Raw genomic sequence first — 17,596 nt, 5'->3', positions numbered from 1 at the left:
ACATTTATCAAGATTGCAGGTAGAAAATTATATTATTTACTAAGTAGCACGAAGAGTACTATATTTCTATGCATTTTTGCGCTTTCAAATTTCCCATAAAGATCAATTCTACACTGGCACACCAGTGTCGATACATAATATCAAATATTTTATAATAAATAATATCCAGTATATTTAACGGACATTTATCTAGATTGCAGGTAGAAAATTATATTATTTACTAAGTAGCACGAAGAGTACTATATTTCTATGCATTTTGCGCTTTCAAATTTCCCATAAAGATCAGTTCAACACTGGCACACCAGTGTCGATACATAATATCAAATATTTTATAATAAATAATATCCAGTATATTTAACGGACATTTATCAAGATTGCAGGTAGAAAATTATATTATTTACTAAGTAGCACGAAGAGTACTATATTTCTATGCATTTTTGCGCTTTCAAATTTCCCATAAAGATTAGTTCAACACTGGCACACCAGTGTCGATACATAATATCAAATATTTTATAATAAATAATATCCAGTATATTTAACAGACATTTATCAAGATTGCAGGTGGAAAATTATATTATTTACTAAGTAGCACGAAGAGTACTATATTTCTATGCATTTTGCGCTTTCAAATTTCCCATAAAGATCAATTCAACACTGGCACACCAGTGTCGATACATAATATCAAATATTTTATAATAAATAATATCCAGTACATTTAACGGACATTTATCAAGATTGCAGGTAGAAAATTATATTATTTACTAAGTAGCACGAAGAGTACTATATTTCTATGCATTTTTGCGCTTTCAAATTTCCCATAAAGATCAATTCAACACTGGCACACCAGTGTCGATACATAATATCAAATATTTCATAATAAATAATATCCAGTATATTTAACGGACATTTATCTAGATTGCAGGTAGAAAATTATATTATTTACTAAGTAGCACGAAGAGTACTATATTTCTATGCATTTTGCGCTTTCAAATTTCCCATAAAGATCAGTTCAACACTGGCACACCAGTGTCGATACATAACATCAAATATTTTATAATAAATAATATCCAGTATATTTAACGGACATTTATCTAGATTGCAGGTAGAAAATTATATTATTTACTAAGTAGCACGAAGAGTACTATATTTCTATGCATTTTTGCGCTTTCAAATTTCCCATAAAGATCCGCCAAGTCTAATAATATCCAGCAGAACTTCAAACGCGTACAATTTCAAGTGATGTCATCCGACATATTCTGTTTCCTCGCGAGTGACATTCCTTTCCTACATTGTCTTCCAGGGCGCCAGTGTTTATGTTAGACCGTCGTCCGACTCGTCCTCACGAATGTTTCGCATGCATTACCACAGACCGTTCGGGCGACTGCCGGTGCCATCGGACACGATATGTCAAGAACGGCGCCGTGTTCCGTGCTACCGGTACAGAGAACGTGAATAATTTTCGTGTTTGGAAATAGAATGAAGCAAAAGTGCGACGCATATCCGCTCGCGCGACCTGTTCTGCTCCTACGCTAGTGCGGCCCGTTACGAAATGGTCATCCGCTATGGCTTATAATTTTGTACCTTGACTCCGGGGGGACAAACGTACAATTCGACCTGAACTCGTCGAACCGAAACCCGACTCAGGATCCTCGGCGCCATATTTTGTTTGTTTAGGAATTTTAAGATTTAGGACTTTGAGTTCACGTCTTTGGGTCTAGGATAGGACAATTTAAGATTTTGTTTGCTATGCAATCAGATATTTTTGATGAGAATACTATTCGTCACGAAGAAATAATATTTGTGCTATGACAAACCATGTCAGTAGTAAAACTAAAATAAATAAATAAAAAAATAAAACAATCGTATCTTTACAGCTTAATTCTATATTATAACAGCCACGAATACTCTGTGTTTTATGAGAATATTCTTCCTCACTTACCTTTTGTCATACGTTTTAGGCACACACTTTTCAAAGAGGTCGCAACAGCTAACTGGTTAATAATATTGTGAAACGCGTCGGTTTCGTCGCATACTAAGTTCGAATACGATTTAACCTGCGAATCGATTGTGATCGATTTTTGCTTTCTGATTGGTTTAGAATGTGCATAGTTATATGTAGATGTAACGCTATATATTATATAACTGAACCTTCAACAATAGAATTAATATTATTAGCGAAGTTTTGAGTTTTAGATTTAGCGCTACAAGTAGTACAACTATAGGATCAATAAAAGAAACGAAATTCTTCAAGAGAGTTTCGCAAGTTATAAGTGACAAGCATTCGCTATAACAGTAAAACAAACAACGTTCACAAGTAAATTTTATAAGCTACGAGTCTCGAAATTGCTTGATACGGGTCGTAGCTGTTTTTTTATAAATATAAGAGTTGATTGTACATTTACATACAACCCACTGGGTGAATGGTTAATAAAGCAGATGTAACGAGAGAGCAGTTTTCAATGAATAAGTACTTGTTAATGGAGTATAAAAGAATTCTTGAGATAAGATATGGTAATATGCACATCGTTTTATTTTTTTGAAACGTTCGGATTATTTTAATCTCCTTCGTTCATAGATTTTTCTCTTAAAAAAAAAAAAAGATCTCATAAGGAAAAAGATTACGGTTCATTGCAACTTTTTATTCCAGTGAGATAATTGAGAATTAATAACCGCTAAAAATAGATTACTTAATAACTGCCAATGAATTATACAACGATAAAATAGACACATACGCAACACTTAAATATAGATTCATAGTCATACGTTACTTTCTGCAGCTAATTGGTTTCTACAAACGATTTAAATAATACCATTATTGCTTTACGGAAGTTAAATAATGATTCGATAATACTTGAATAAAATTACTCGTATCGATAGTAAGTATTAAAATTTGAACAGAGTTATTACTTCGTCGCTGTTCGATGAAACCATCTTTGCCAACCACCTATATAAATTATCGCAGAAGAAAGAATTTCTCGAAAATGATCTTGTACAAAGGAAAACAGGATCTGGAAGAGAACAAAAATAGGACGTTATTACAAAGCCACGCGAAAACAGAATTTCTCACTGTCGTCGGGCAATCAGTTCTCTGATCGTACGAACAAAATGCCTGTTGTCTTCCACGGTGTAGTCCCAAGGGATACAAGCTAGAAATACGTTTTGTGTGACGTGGAAGTTGAGCGAAGGGCACCTTGATCAACACTTTAATTGGACCAAGACACCGAGGCACCGAGAACGTGGACGGCCCTGGAGAATTTACCAGGCTTTACCGAATGGACGAACGATGAAGCGAGACAAAATCAGAACAAGGGGGGGAAGAAGGAGGAAAAGAAGGGGGGAAATGGTGAGCGGTTGTGGAGAAAGAAAGAGGTGGAGAAAGAGAGAAAGAGCGAGGGACAGTTTGCGGAGGCCAGGCGCCTGATTACTAGCCAGCTCAGGACGCCAGACATACATAACTAAATAACTTCCTAAATTCTATATCATTTCGGAGCGGGTTCCAACGGTGAAATAACGCGTCTAGACGTCGCTGAAGAAAACGAACAACGTCGGCGGCAAAAAAAAAAAAGAGCGAACTTTAATGCATCAAGACGCTGATTTATCCTCCGAAGTCATTTTCAATATGGGCTTCGTGAAATAAATTAATGGCGCCACCGTTAGCTTGCACGGGAGGACAGGGTCGATTCAGATTTTCTTATCTGTCCAGGATACGGTGACAAATGGACGGATAATTCGAACGAGAGAGATCTTCTTCTCGTAGTTTTTATTCCTTGTTGAAACAGTTTATCGGTCATTTATGACAGATCTAATCGAATAATGGATAGATACAGATTCATTGAAACGAACGAAGATGTGGTTACTGAAGAATAGGATATGTTTATTGTTAGGAAATATGATCGATCAAATGAAACAGCTTTTCTGTTAATTTATAATTAATCTAACTGGATGAGATAGATAATTAGTAAAGTATAATCGATGGAGATCGATGATGGAATAGAATAATTTATTTATTTAATTTAGTAATTATTTTGTTTATTATGAGAAAGTACTAAGTTTATAAGGTGAATTTGTATTCTTCTATCTTCTTGAATTTTTTGCAATATCGTGCGATTTAGAATTTTAGTTCATAGTATCACATATAATATAAAACACAATCGATCAACAATTCCTATTCTGTTAACAACATCAGAATCTTTTGATAGAAGAGATTTTTTGTACGAAGAAAAAAAGAAATATCTATACCCTCTCTTGCACGATAATATCAGCCTTGACAAGTTACAAGGCGAAAATTATACGTCATTACCATATAAACAGCTTTTGCAACTTTATAAATTACAGATAAAACCACCAATATTATTACTACCATTTAAAATTATTTATTTTGTGATGAATGTAATTTTATAATATGCCAAGTGTTTTAAGAAACACGTTCTATATATATTACAGAATTGGAAATTATAAATCAACACCATTAGCCAATGATTAATTTTTATTGATTACGTTAATCGACAATATAAATCGATATCGCTAATTTCGTCAAATTTTTCGAATAATATTTCAATTCTTAATGCATGATATTCTTAATTCCTTTTATCGCAATTTAACAGTTTTCTTAACCCACTTTCGTTTCGATCGCAGAATACAAACGGCGCCATAAAAGAATAATGAAATTCAAAATTCTGTTACAGGCCCGCCAATGAACCCGCAAGCGCTCGTTCCTGCGTACTGAATCTAAAATCGCGTGAGTATGTACCAAAGAAGCGTATCGGTATTATTCAGAACGGAAAGCGTCATCTAGAAAGCGACGGGGCAAATTCTTTCCTGTCCGACCAACGGACCGGTCTTCTTTAACATTCTTCCGTCATTCGACGACGTTGACACGTTGAAACGGGCGTCGTCTGCTTTACGAGAAATACATATCATGACTGAAATTCGTCGTGGAATGTTGACCCTCGGGGTGGAGTACTTGTCGGTGACTGGCGCTGGCGCTACGCAGAGGCGCTGGCGTCAGTCTGCTCGGCCGCCCGAGTAACCGCGACCGACCGGCTGACGCCCCCCGTCTTCAGACGAGTCCACCTTGCGCTTTGCTTTTGCCCCCCTCCTTGCCTGGGCTAACTTCCCCCCGTTCTTATTCGCTTCTTTCCCTCACCCTCTGTCATCGCCACCTTCCCGTCCCACATCTTATCCTGCTCCACAACGTGTTCCAGTTGCACGGATCGCGGGCCACACAAGATTTACGGTCCATCGATCCTCATTTGCAAATTTCCCAAAAATTCGTTCCTTTCTGAATGAACGAGTAAAATAATGGCCACATTACGTATGCATTTATGGGAAATTTAAATGTATAATGTGTACTTATTATGTGTAGATATACAAGATATCTACAGTAAAGTATTTGTTGTAATTAAACTGCGGATTTTTATGCATTTATAAAACGATTTTCTACCAAGGTTCTATTTTTTTGATTTTATGCTTTAAATATTTTATATATATATGCATATTTTACGTTGTAAAATATTTGCAAAATGTCCGTAGTTCTGTATATTATTTAGAAGACGAAATTCATTTGAATACAATCTTTACCTAATTTACACATATAAAAATTTGAATTTGCATAAATTTGAATTTATCTAATAATCCATGATGTAATGATCATTATCGTAATTTGTTATTCCATGAAAACGTGAAGTTGTTGGTTAATTTATAATAGGAGATGGTAGTCGTATAAAATTTTTTCGATACAATGATGCTTCCAGAATTGTTTATTTCGTACATTAATTCGTTTCTTTACCGAAATTGTTTTTAATGAATATGCATATTAGATATTTGCTCAAGCCTTTTATTTTTAATGTGGATGCTTCTATAAGTTCTAGATTAGTTGGGAGGAAGTATCTTGGAAGAATATTTTATTTCATTTCACGAATACCTTTTCAAATGGATCTTATACAATTTGGATATTCTATTCCTGCTCTACGACTAACATGTCCACAGTAGAAATGTAAAAAGAGAGAAAATGGAGGTAGTAAAATTTTGAAAAGAGCGATCATAGTGCGTCTGTAGTATATGAGCGCGTGTGAGTGGCGCCTCTGACGGCGAACGCGAAAGATAATGGTGCGGCGGCGACGGCCATGTTTAACAATCTCCCTTGTGTGTTTAGTATGCTGCAGTCGGTGTATCGGCGCGCCGAGACGAGACGGACGGGACGAGACGAGCGACGGCAGCGACGAGGAGGTGGAGGAAGAGGCGGTGGAAGTCGGTGTGTGCGCTCATGACGGAGACCTCGTGCGTACCACTCAGTCGCGTCGTCGAGCGGAGCCGAGTCGAGTCGTGTTACGGCCGCAATCGTGGTTGTTCTTCGCAACAGTTTGCCCCGTGACGACGTCAGTATCTGTGCGCGAAGACAAAAACGTCCGCCAGTAGAAGAATTTGAAACAGTTTGAAGTCGAAGTGTAACGTCGCGGTGAGACTCTGAATTTGATTTTTTCCCTTTGCTGCATCAATTAACTTTTTTTTTACTGTACCGAAAGTTTCAAACGTGCAACCGAAGCGCTACTCTCGTTCGACCTCTCTCGCCCTCCGCGAGTTATATATCCGATCTACGTGCGCTAGTCCTCCCTACTCTCTTTTTCTTCATGTGTATTTTGCTCTCTCCTCTGTCTGTCTGTCTTGCTCACGCGTTATCCCTCCCCGTTGGTGTCTCACTCGTTCTCGCTGGCTCTCCGGGCAGCGATTTCAAGAATGTGACAGTGCGCGTCCTCGCGGTCGCCTCGCGCGAATAAGCCCGCAGGCCGGCGACGGCGATGGGTGACGAGCGACAAGTGTTACGGTGAACAGTGTGAGTAACAGTGAAGAAGTAGACGGGAGAGAAAGACGGACGATGCAAGCGGAAAATGTCACTCGGTGATACGCGTATACGGATGACGGGGAGTGATCGACGCGACAATCTCGGATTTGAGGTTAAAGTGTCGTCGTCGTCGTCGTTGTTGTTATGTGGTGCCGGTGCGCCGGCATTGGCGACGGCACGGGCAAAGGAATATCAAGAAAGAAAACGACACTATCGTATTCTACAGGGCTTAGCCGCCCGAGATTCGAGGGACATTGATCAACCGTCTTGGTCTAACGTTACCAGACTCGTCTCGTAAGAGAAACGTAAACGACCAGAGAAAAAAGTCAGAGAGAGAGAGAGAGAGAGATAGAAAGAAAGAAAGAGAGAGAGAGAGAGAGAGATTCGCAGCGATAGAAAACAATTTTTCGTAAGGCGAATCGCGCCGATGTACGTATTATATACGTGCGCGTGTGTGTGTTTGTGGTTGTGTGCCGGGTCGCGAGGTTAAGACACCACATCGCTGTCGATATACAACATCGTGGAAAGTCAAGAACCGGTGTCGTGTGTGCGCGCGCGACCGATTCGTGCTCTGCTACAGCCAACGGATAAGAAGTGTATCATGATACTAATAGTGCGCGTCTGTAACCCCGCTGGCGACCGTTGCACCGTGTACGTCTCTTAGGACAACGAAAGCTGACAACGTCCGCGAACTGTCGAGACAGCACAGGAAACCCTCGTGCCTTTTTTCGCTTCTATATCGTACGCCACGTTCTTTGAACAAATTATCGAGTATTTTTTGTCTATCGAGGGCGATAATACGATTTGAGCACCAAAACACGACACGCAGGTTTTTTCTAATGCTCACGCTAAAGTGTCATTTACTAGCGAACAAGGTAAATAACGTGGTAACATTTGAGTAACGAAACAATAACAACGGGACGTGTATAACAGAATCGTTCGAAGGAGAGTATCGCGAGAATGAAGTGGCGCTTCAGCTGATCGAGATCGTCGCAACGAATTGGCGTGTGCTCGCGTACATGTAAACGGACCGCGCGCGCGCACGCTGTTCGCGTCACCAATCAGCCGGCCAGTTTGTGTATACATACCGTGGCACATAGGTAAATGAGAGTTCAAGGTCGGTAAACGGTATTCGACCTAACCTCGTTTACTGATTCGAAAAAGTTATCGACACGAAGAGGAAGAGGCTGAAGCTACTATCCTTCGTTATTCTACTTCGACCTACCTTGTTGCTTGCCACGCGCTATTCTCGATTGATAATATTAATTTTTTCTTTCCGAGAAAACCAAGGAAAGAAGAAACAATACAGAGCATTCACGAGAATAGTAGAGAAAAGTGACGCACGTTAGGCCGTTCGAAAGCAGATTTACCGTGAAGAGAACGTTACTGTTCGTGTCACGGGGGACTGTCACACTATTTCGGGACCGTGATCCAAAGTGCATCAAATCCGCAGAGAGCGTAAATAAATATACGCGCGTGTGCTGGCCCCGTCGGAAGTTTCTCGCTGGGGACCGTCCTCGTTCATCTGTAATCGTATGTGCGTCGACAGAAGAAGGCGGCGGTGTTTGTTTTTTTCTCGACAGAGTGTATAACCGCCGGTGTATATACTTCTCGTGTTCCGTTTTTTCGTCGTAGTCGTCACGTTGGCGAAAGAGGAGCGGCAACGCGGGGAAGCTCGGCAAACGCGAAAGGGAAAGAAACGAGGCGGCGCGGGTAGAGGAAACAGTGGAGGAAGAGGAGCGAGAGGAGGGGGCGTCGGAGGAGGTGGAGGAGGAGGAGGAGGTGACGGTAGTGGTGGTGGAGGAGGAGGGGAAGAGGAAAGTGGCGTGTCCAGTGCGCGGTGGTGTGACGGTGTCGCGTCGGGCACCGATTCCAAATATTTCTCATTTTCCGCGCGGCTACGTTGAAAAGTACTGGCCCCCAAATGCGCGTACCGCAAATCCTGTTTCATGTTCATGTTCTGGAGCAAACGGACGGCGCTCACTAGACGTCTCCTAAAGGCCAAGGTCCGTGGAGAGCATGAAACCGAGTGTGAAGCTCAAGAGGATTCGTCACGTATTCATCGCGCAAACAACACGAGCGGCACCGACAACGACACGACGAGCAACGTGACGGCAACGACGGGCCAAACAACCAGAGGAGCGCGTGGAGCGTCGTCAGGAGGTGCAGTCGACGGCGGCGGGGGAGGAGGAGGGGGTGGTGGCGCTGGCGGTGGAGGGGGAGGTGGCGTAGGAGGAGGTAGCCGTAGTATCTCGTCGAGTAAACTACATCCAGGTTGCTGCGGTGGTGATTTGAGCCAAGACGATGACGAGAATCCCGTTCGTTTGTTGAGGTGCAAGGAGCTCCTCAAATCGCTCAAGGAAAACCAACTAGAGATGTTACTCACCGCCGTGGAAAGCTGTGGCGCCGACCTCGGCTCGTGCGTCCTCGTGCCCCGTCAGCACACCGAGGACGGAAACGATTCCGAGCAACAGCAACAACAGCAACAATGTTATCGTCATCATCGTTACCACCATCATCACCACTATTATCATCATCCTACGCACCATCATCATTATCATCATCGACATCATCGTACTAGACATCATCGTTCCTCGTCGTTGGAGAACGACGACGATCAAAACTCTGGATCGGAGGATTCGTGCGCGTCACCGATAAGGCCGGATCGATGCAGAGTACCTGCACGCGGCTCGCTCGACAACGCGTCGATCGATCCTCACCTGCTCTGCTGCCAGATCTGGCGGTGGCCGGATCTCGCCCACTCGTCGGAGCTCAAGAGACTTCCTGTCTGTCATTCCGCTAAAGACCCTGTATACATATGCTGCAACCCTTACCACTGGAGCCGGCTCTGCAAACCCGGTAAGCGATCTCTTCTTTTCCCTCTTTTTATCCTCGCGTCGCTCTTCTTTTTATCTCTCTGATTGCAACGGATCAACCATCTTAAACGACGATGATAATTCGTTTCTAGATGTACGAACATATAGGTATATATTTAAATGCAGTGAATTTGTTGAATGACGTTCGCTTTGTATAGATCATTAGCGATTTTATAATACACTGCATTTACATATACGTAGCGAGGAAACGAATATTCTTATTGAGCTTTACTTTTTGTCTTTTGTTCTTCTTTACATAGCAGAACATGATTAAATATTGTAGCAACACATTCTGATATATTTATGGGAAGATTTGGAATATTATTTTTGTTTTATGTAAAATATTACAATTGTACCAGAAGAAAATAATTCTTTGAATACGATTAATACGACCAAATGAATAAGATCTAAAAATATTTAATTACGGTTCTATCCAAGATTATCGGAGGATAAATTGGAATACGTAAAACAGATAAATCGTTTCTCCGGGATAAAAAAGTAGCTTTACTTGTTGCTTGTACATATACATAAAGGTTAAAAGATTATGAGATTATCTATATTTTATTAGTATATGTACTTGTAATCAAATCTTCCTGTATCCAATAAGTTTCTGATACTTTTTAAAATTTAGGACTTTTTTATATTTTCTACTTATCTATACATATTTAAAATAAGATTATAATTCGATTTTGGGATGGAGATACGTAATAAGCTATGTAGATACATTTACCCCAAAATTTGACCGTTCAGAAAATTTTTTAAAATTCTATTTTTATATTACAAAAATCTTAATATTAATCGTCAAACAATTATATCGAAATGAAGATATAATCGATGTAATTATAACACAAAATTAGCGATGTTATGTATGCAACATACTATGCTCATTTGCTTATGGTAATAAATTTTTGCAAGCGCTGGCAAATAAAAATAGAGATGACCTTATAATTCCGATAAGTTTGGGGTAATTGTTATGCTTTGGAAGCCGATAATTTAATTATAGAGATGTAATAATGCACTGACTAATAGATTTCGTTTGTTTTGGTTCATGCACGCAGATTGCAAACTATCGTCGTACTCGCGTCATTACTCTTACAATAATTAATTTCGTTTAAAATCGAATTCAACGTTTCGTACACTTCCAATTGTACTGTATCGTTGTCTGAACAATGTATCAGTTAATGATATAAATACCGAACTTGGCGCAAGAGGAGAAAATGAAATTGATTCGTATGATGTACGTACGTGTAACTAAATGTTCCATACTTCATAGCATCGCATAGTTTTCGTATTTTATTAGAGACATTAAATTAGCGTAAAATGAAACGTCGAGCTCCACTTTCTCATTTAGCTATTTCACTTGGCTATCAATTGGTGACATTGATCGCGCGATATATTCAACGGTTGAGTGCACGATGGAATTCGCGTTTATTAGAGAAATCGTAATTTGGCAATGCAGAAACGTAATTGAGATACGTTCGAATTAAATGGCAATTAGAGTAAACTCATTTACGAATTATCCGGCAAATTTTTGTAAATTTGTACGTGCGACTGTCATTAAGAATTAGAAACGACGAATTAATATCATTAGTCCGATACTGATTTTAATGGCACCCCGCTGGGGGTAGCCGCCCACATGCTATATTATTTTTTTTATTTATATTTTTTTTTCTTCACCAACAAGATATAACACTTTACCAAATGTCCGCAAGGACAAATTGTAAAATAACCAAAATAAAATAAAAAAAAAAAAAAAAAAAACAAAAAAACTTGATTTTAATTTTGCTTTTACGAATATTGGATTATTTAACGTTTTCTCAAACACATCTGCAATTTTATATTAAAAGTAACGGATCAATGTTATTAATTTGATATTCGATGTATAAAAGATATTTAGATAAATTGTTAAAATTGAACACAGTTTTGATACCGTATCAAATCTTAATAGAAGCCTGGAATTCAGAAAATTGTTGTGTTTTATCCTTCAATCGTTATGCAAATTATCCAATTTATTTGAACGACGTGTCTTTTCTTTTCAATATTAAAATCGAACTAATTTCAACGAATCGACATCGGACATTTACACTCTATTGAAAGCATAGAACAACGCTATTTGTCACCATTGACAAATACACGGACGCACGTTTAAACATCGTTACCCATAACGTAACGCAAGTCTGACTTTAAACGTCGTTAAGATGTCTCGAGAAAATCAGCTGTCACCAACATAAATTTCAGGAATAACAGATTTATGAAGTCATCCGCGTCTACGTATTATCCCGTGAAGACGTCGTAAATATAGAATTCCAATAAATTAGCAGAGCCACGGCAAACAATAGCGCGTTATTGTCTCCGGCAGCCAATCCACAATTATATCGTAAATTTTCACCGATAATGTTGAATAAAATTGTTTGTCGAACAGAGTAGCATAGCACATTCCATGCAATACCTATACAGGATCGTGACAGACAGTTTGATTGATATGAAATGTTTGATATTGTATGGGGTATGTACGAGCCATAATAATCGACGAAAGTAAAACTTTCATCAAACGGAGGAAAACATTCTTCGCTGTAATATTGAAATAAGATCGACGCAAGAAATACTTCTTTGATTCGAGGAAATAAAAAGAGCACAAAAGCACAAATTATTTCCCATATAGGAATATGCTTTAGCATTATGATAAATATAAAGCTTAACTCTTTGTAACTGAAATTTTATTTATTGATACGAGGAAAGAAGTATTGGAGGATATAAAAATTTCTCATGGTGATCTAAAAGATAGGACATAACAATTCCCGTAAATAGTCTACTTGACGGTACTATAACGTAATATAACGATATAATAACCGATAAATAAGTAAAATGAAAATAAACAATGTAGGTGTGTTACGTCCAGTGACTCTTTACGTTTGAGGTGACCACCAGCTGTGCACATGGAATTAAACGGACCGCAATAATCCTAAGGAATTGTCATAAAACGAGGCTTTTTGATTTACCGTTAAGGCCGTCAATTGGCAGAAAACATCTTTGAGATAAGAGATTCCTTATGGTTATTGCTCCATCAGATAAAAATTGGGAAAATTAGCTTTTCCCATGTTTCCCGGGATTCTACCCGCAAGCGAAAAATGGTGGGTCGATCGCCATCGAGCAAGAGTTTTTCTTTGCGAAAACATACAATTTTGCTCGCAAAACATTAAAAAAAAAAAAAAAAAAAAGAAATAAAGAAAAAAACATGTGAACCAATAGCGTGAGCAGCATGTATATGTATCGATAAATGCTTGATGCTTCGGTTGTCGCAATCGTGTCAGTTGTACTTACAAACCTCATAGGGAAGGCCACCTTTAAATCCTCTGTGTTGTCCGTGGGACGTGTGAAACCTCCGGCGTCGTTTCGGAGACGTGCGAATAATTTAACCACGTGAAAGGCCAACGCTGTAACGACAGCATGCCGCGAACCAAATGCTAATCGTCAGCTGTGCGTGGCGCGCTAACGAGCCCTGTTAGCCACAGGTCAACGTGAAACTGTAATTTATTACCAGTAGCGAGGAGGATTAGTCGATGTCCAGCTGGTCGAGTTCCTAGGTAAATGGGAGTACAAGCGTCCGTGAACTGAATAAAAAATCATACTGTTGAATCGCGTTTGAATGCTGCTGTGGCTTTTTTTTGCCAGTGAATCCTGTACGAGAACAACAAAAGGAACAAGAGCGGAATAATGAATGGTATCGATACGTGTAAATGTTGTTGATTGTCCCCGCGCGCCGGTAGCAGTCGCGAGCAGCAATAAATTTTGATGAAAGCGGACGTTTTGCATCGCCATGGGAATCGCCAATGAACCACCGCTTTGTGCTTCTGTCGTCAAGACAGCGCAGATCCAATGTGAAAAATCGTTCCAAGTATTTATGTCGTTTCGAGCCAGTTGGGTACGTGTTGTTGGATAATTTTCAACGAATCGAATGCAGAACGTGAGATGGACGTGGTCTTAACCCTTTCGCTGCCATAGGTGACTAGAGTTGACCTAATATCATATATATAGTACACACATATACGAACACAGGTGTTCTCCTTGCCTTAAGTAATCGTCGTTCGTCTAAGATTATCGAAGAGAGTTGTATGGGTTCTTCGAACAGTATGAAAAGGGAACTTGTTCCAGTTACGTATTAGAAACAGTACAACTTGAATCCTTACTTTTTAAATTAACAGATGAAATCTTCTTTCGTATACTGTTGGACAGAATCGCATGTGCAGTTAACGTGCGAATTTCTTTTGTTATATTATCGCCATCAAATTGTACAGAATCTGAAATTAATGAATATTTGCTTAAGACATTTTTGTACATCATTAATATCTCGATATTTAATATAATTAACGTCTCGTATTTTCGAGGGAACTCTAAATGGAACACCCTGTATGTTAATTTAAAATAGCTTGAATAAAACATGAATGATTAGCATGTTATGCTTCGTAGTAAAGTGTAGATTTACAGCTTGGACGTTATATATAGTATAGTGGTGCCAGAGCAAAAAGATTAATATTGTAACGGGTATTTAAGTTACTTAGAATGTTGAAGATATCAGGAGTCCTTTGAGGTACGATAATTGATCATAAGTATAATTCAATTAAATTGTAACAACCACTAGTAATAGCGTAATAGATCTAGAACGTTGATGCTACCTATTCCTTAGGGACTGGTAATTATATAGCTGAGAATTATAACAGCAAGTTGTTATATCGAAATAGGTGATCAAACACCAAATATAATAGCATCAACGGTTTTATTGTTGCTAAAAATATAAAACATTAATGAATTCATTAGATTGATTGCAGAGAATTATAATGTTAGGAAATTATATATTACTTTAAAAGTTACAATTTGTTGTACAAAGTACTTTGTGAGTTAGTACTACTCCTAATCTAATCTAGTACTACTAATACTAATCCTTATATTTATTTCTATATCTTCCGCATTATTTCTTTTATCTTTATTGAAATGTTTTCCCCTACTTCTTTTATTTTTATTATTAAATTGTCTTGTATTAATTATTTGCATCTCCTAATCATATTAGACATAAACGTAGATGTTATTGAAGCAATATTCGACGACCAGAAAATACGAATTTCCTTTTAAAAATTAAAACGTTTAATTGCTGCATCGCAAGTATCGTATTCGATACGTCAAATGTTTATTTTATATTTAATGTGCTTGAAAAAAGATGCACTCGAACGATTGAGTTGTCATATTAGCACTGAAAAGTACCAATCAAACTTTCTTTTTGAAACGAAACAGTCGTGCAGCAGGTAGGCAATACCCGTTGTCCCATCAGTTGGGTGACACCTTTTACAGGCCTGAATGGTATTTCACGGTAAACCAATAGCAGGTACGATTATCTTGCCGATCGAAGGTTGTCTAAACCCGTCAATTCAGTTTCGTCTACTTTCTTTTCAAGATTTATGACTACCTCCTTTGGGAAAATGATCACTCGCTGTCTGCCAACGTTGGAATTTCAACGTTATACCTTCTTCGTTTGTACATTTGTACATTTATACATCACTGTTTATTATACTTATTAAAATCTTAATTTTCTAATGCGATCTCGAAGAAGGAATTTCAAAATTATATATAAAATAAATAAATATGGATATTCTACATGATATAATATAAAAATAAAAAGTGTATATATATACATACATATATATTATATGAAATAAAAAGGTATAATATATAAAAATATAGAAATATAATGAGACGTATAAAATAGCAAATAAATATGTAACTGAATTTTCTTAATCTATTTTTATCGTCTGAACGTTGGATCCGAATGCCGGATTATCAGAACTATACTATAATAAGTAAATTTTTACAGAATTGCTCCTTTTTTTATTCTTCGAATCATAATAACGAATATTAAGTTTTAATTTTCCCAAGTGAAATATTATTTTAATATCGAGCAAATATTACCTATATTAAATAGAAGCATTACAACGTATTTAGAAGTTTATCGTACTTCCTTCATACACTTATCTATTATCTCGCACTCTTGCGAAATAGGCTCCAAGTCATCAAGTGCATAAAAGTAACATACATAATTGTCTAGTTTACACAGACACTTGTCATTAACGGGCTCCTCGTGTAACCGTAAAGTTTGTAAATTTGATCGTCTTACGGCACCGTCTGTCTGCTCGTTGGCGACACAAATTCAACCACAAAAAGCTGTCGCGTCCTATCGACACAAAGACAGTATTAGGAGGAAAGAGAGAGAGTAAATAGAGAAGGCGCCAGCAAAACGCGGCTTTACGTAACTCTAACGATCATTTGACTCGACGCTGCCCCAACTTTTCTGGAAACTAGTTAGACCTAGATGATCGATTGATTCTGATTTAGAACCTGAAGCGATAAAGAAACGAAGTGACAGGAATAATTAGATGTAGACAAACATTTTATATTCTATATTTCATTTTTCATTATTCGATCATAGTTTAGCTTTATATTCGATATATAGTTTTATACTTTGTACTTTTTTGAATAGAACCTGTCTTCATTTTTAATCCGTTGAAGATGCTCGTAGAGTATCGAGTCTTTTGTGTTTCCTAAAATGAGAATGAGATGGAAATATACGAATTCAGGTATCGTAGAATTCTACAATTACAAAAATAATTTCAATCGGAGATGTACTATCACAGCAACGTTGGCAAAGCCAGGTTTATCCTTGTTCGTTTTTGCGATAGAAATCAGGATAGAAAGTATGAAATAAAAATAAAAGCCAGTTAATGGAAGTAGAAATGTATTAAGTTGTTATTTTCCTGTTATTAGTCATATTTACCATACTTCTGAGATAGTTTAGAATTCATAGGACGAACGTTCACCGTGAAATACGCGTATTTCCATGAAAAATTTATTGCTGCATTTTTAAGGTGTCGTTTAGTATACTTATCATGGAATATCGGTCTATATATTTCCTCGTGAAACTAATTGAAGATAAAATCTATTTATATTAAAATCGTATAACTTCTAATTTTATTTATAATACGGCGCCTAGTATATTTAATGCGCTCTAAATACCGCGTTCTCGACGCGCGAAATATCACCAAGCGTATAGGTACACAGCATTGAAAAAATAAAATCTCTAAATGATACGAAGTTCGTAATACCTTTAAATACGATCTCGAGAACCCGACTTTATTAAATAAATGTATTTGTCACTTATCTGAATAATATCGACGTAGGCTGATTACGTATACGTAGCGAGGATGGAGGGAAAAAAAGGTGCTCTTATAAAGATTGTCGTGACATTTAGGCGTGAAGCAATAGAAAAGATATGGACGCAGCCGCTGCGTCGATAAATCGTGTCCACGATATTGGACAAATGATCATAAGAGCATTACTCTAATCGTTTTTATGGGACCGCCTTCTGCCAGTGGAATGCTTACGAGGAAACTCATAAACCAATATTTCTTAGCACGTTGAGCTGCGTTTATATCAAGCAACTTTTAGCCAACTGATTCGATTGAACGATCTCAAATCGTTCGATATTTAATTCAGGTTAATGCTTAATTAAGGTTTATACTCTACAGCCTCGTGTTTGTTATTTAGCACGATCAACGTGTTATGTAGAGAGATTTTGCACGCAGTTTCAGTAATTCTAATTAATTTGATAGACAAATTGAAAAAGGTAATTATTTGAAAATGAATAGAAATATTCCACTATAAAAATAACCTTTTTTATTATTATGTATAATTCTGGAAGATTAAGAAATATATATAAAAAAGTTGCAAGTATGGTCGATATATTAAAAATTGATATTTGTGTCACTCGACGATGGTATCTGACTCATTGTATTCAATTAGCATCACCTTTGGAAAACTTGATTAAAATTACCAG

The 17,596-nt window shown here is 37.8% G+C and overlaps 3 protein-coding genes across 3 annotated transcripts in view; all 3 read left to right on the top strand.

Annotated features, from left to right (window-relative positions):
• LOC132910012 (splicing factor 3A subunit 1) overlaps nt 1-17,596 on the top strand; it is a 72,171-nt gene that overhangs the window by 33,019 nt on the left and 21,556 nt on the right. The gene's annotated exons all lie outside the window — the stretch shown is intronic.
• Nucleotides 6,155-17,596, top strand: part of LOC132910018 (mothers against decapentaplegic homolog 7) — a 117,131-nt gene continuing 105,689 nt past the window's right edge. The window contains exon 1 of the mRNA XM_060965375.1: nt 6,155-9,700. Within this exon, the coding sequence (XP_060821358.1) occupies nt 8,791-9,700 (910 nt within the window). The 5' untranslated portion in view covers nt 6,155-8,790. The remainder of the gene's footprint in view (nt 9,701-17,596) is intronic.
• The window catches only part of LOC132910017 (FAST kinase domain-containing protein 4), a 135,463-nt gene continuing 124,686 nt past the window's right edge, over nt 6,820-17,596 (top strand). Inside the window, exon 1 of the mRNA XM_060965373.1 lies at nt 6,820-6,832. The gene's annotated coding sequence lies outside the window, so the exon portion shown is untranslated. The remainder of the gene's footprint in view (nt 6,833-17,596) is intronic.

The sequence above is a fragment of the Bombus pascuorum genome, chromosome 8, assembly GCF_905332965.1.
Source record: "Bombus pascuorum chromosome 8, iyBomPasc1.1, whole genome shotgun sequence".
Taxonomy (NCBI): Eukaryota; Metazoa; Arthropoda; class Insecta; order Hymenoptera; family Apidae; genus Bombus; species Bombus pascuorum.
Note: the sequence above shows the minus strand (reverse complement) of the source record. Positions and strands in the feature narration are given on the sequence as shown.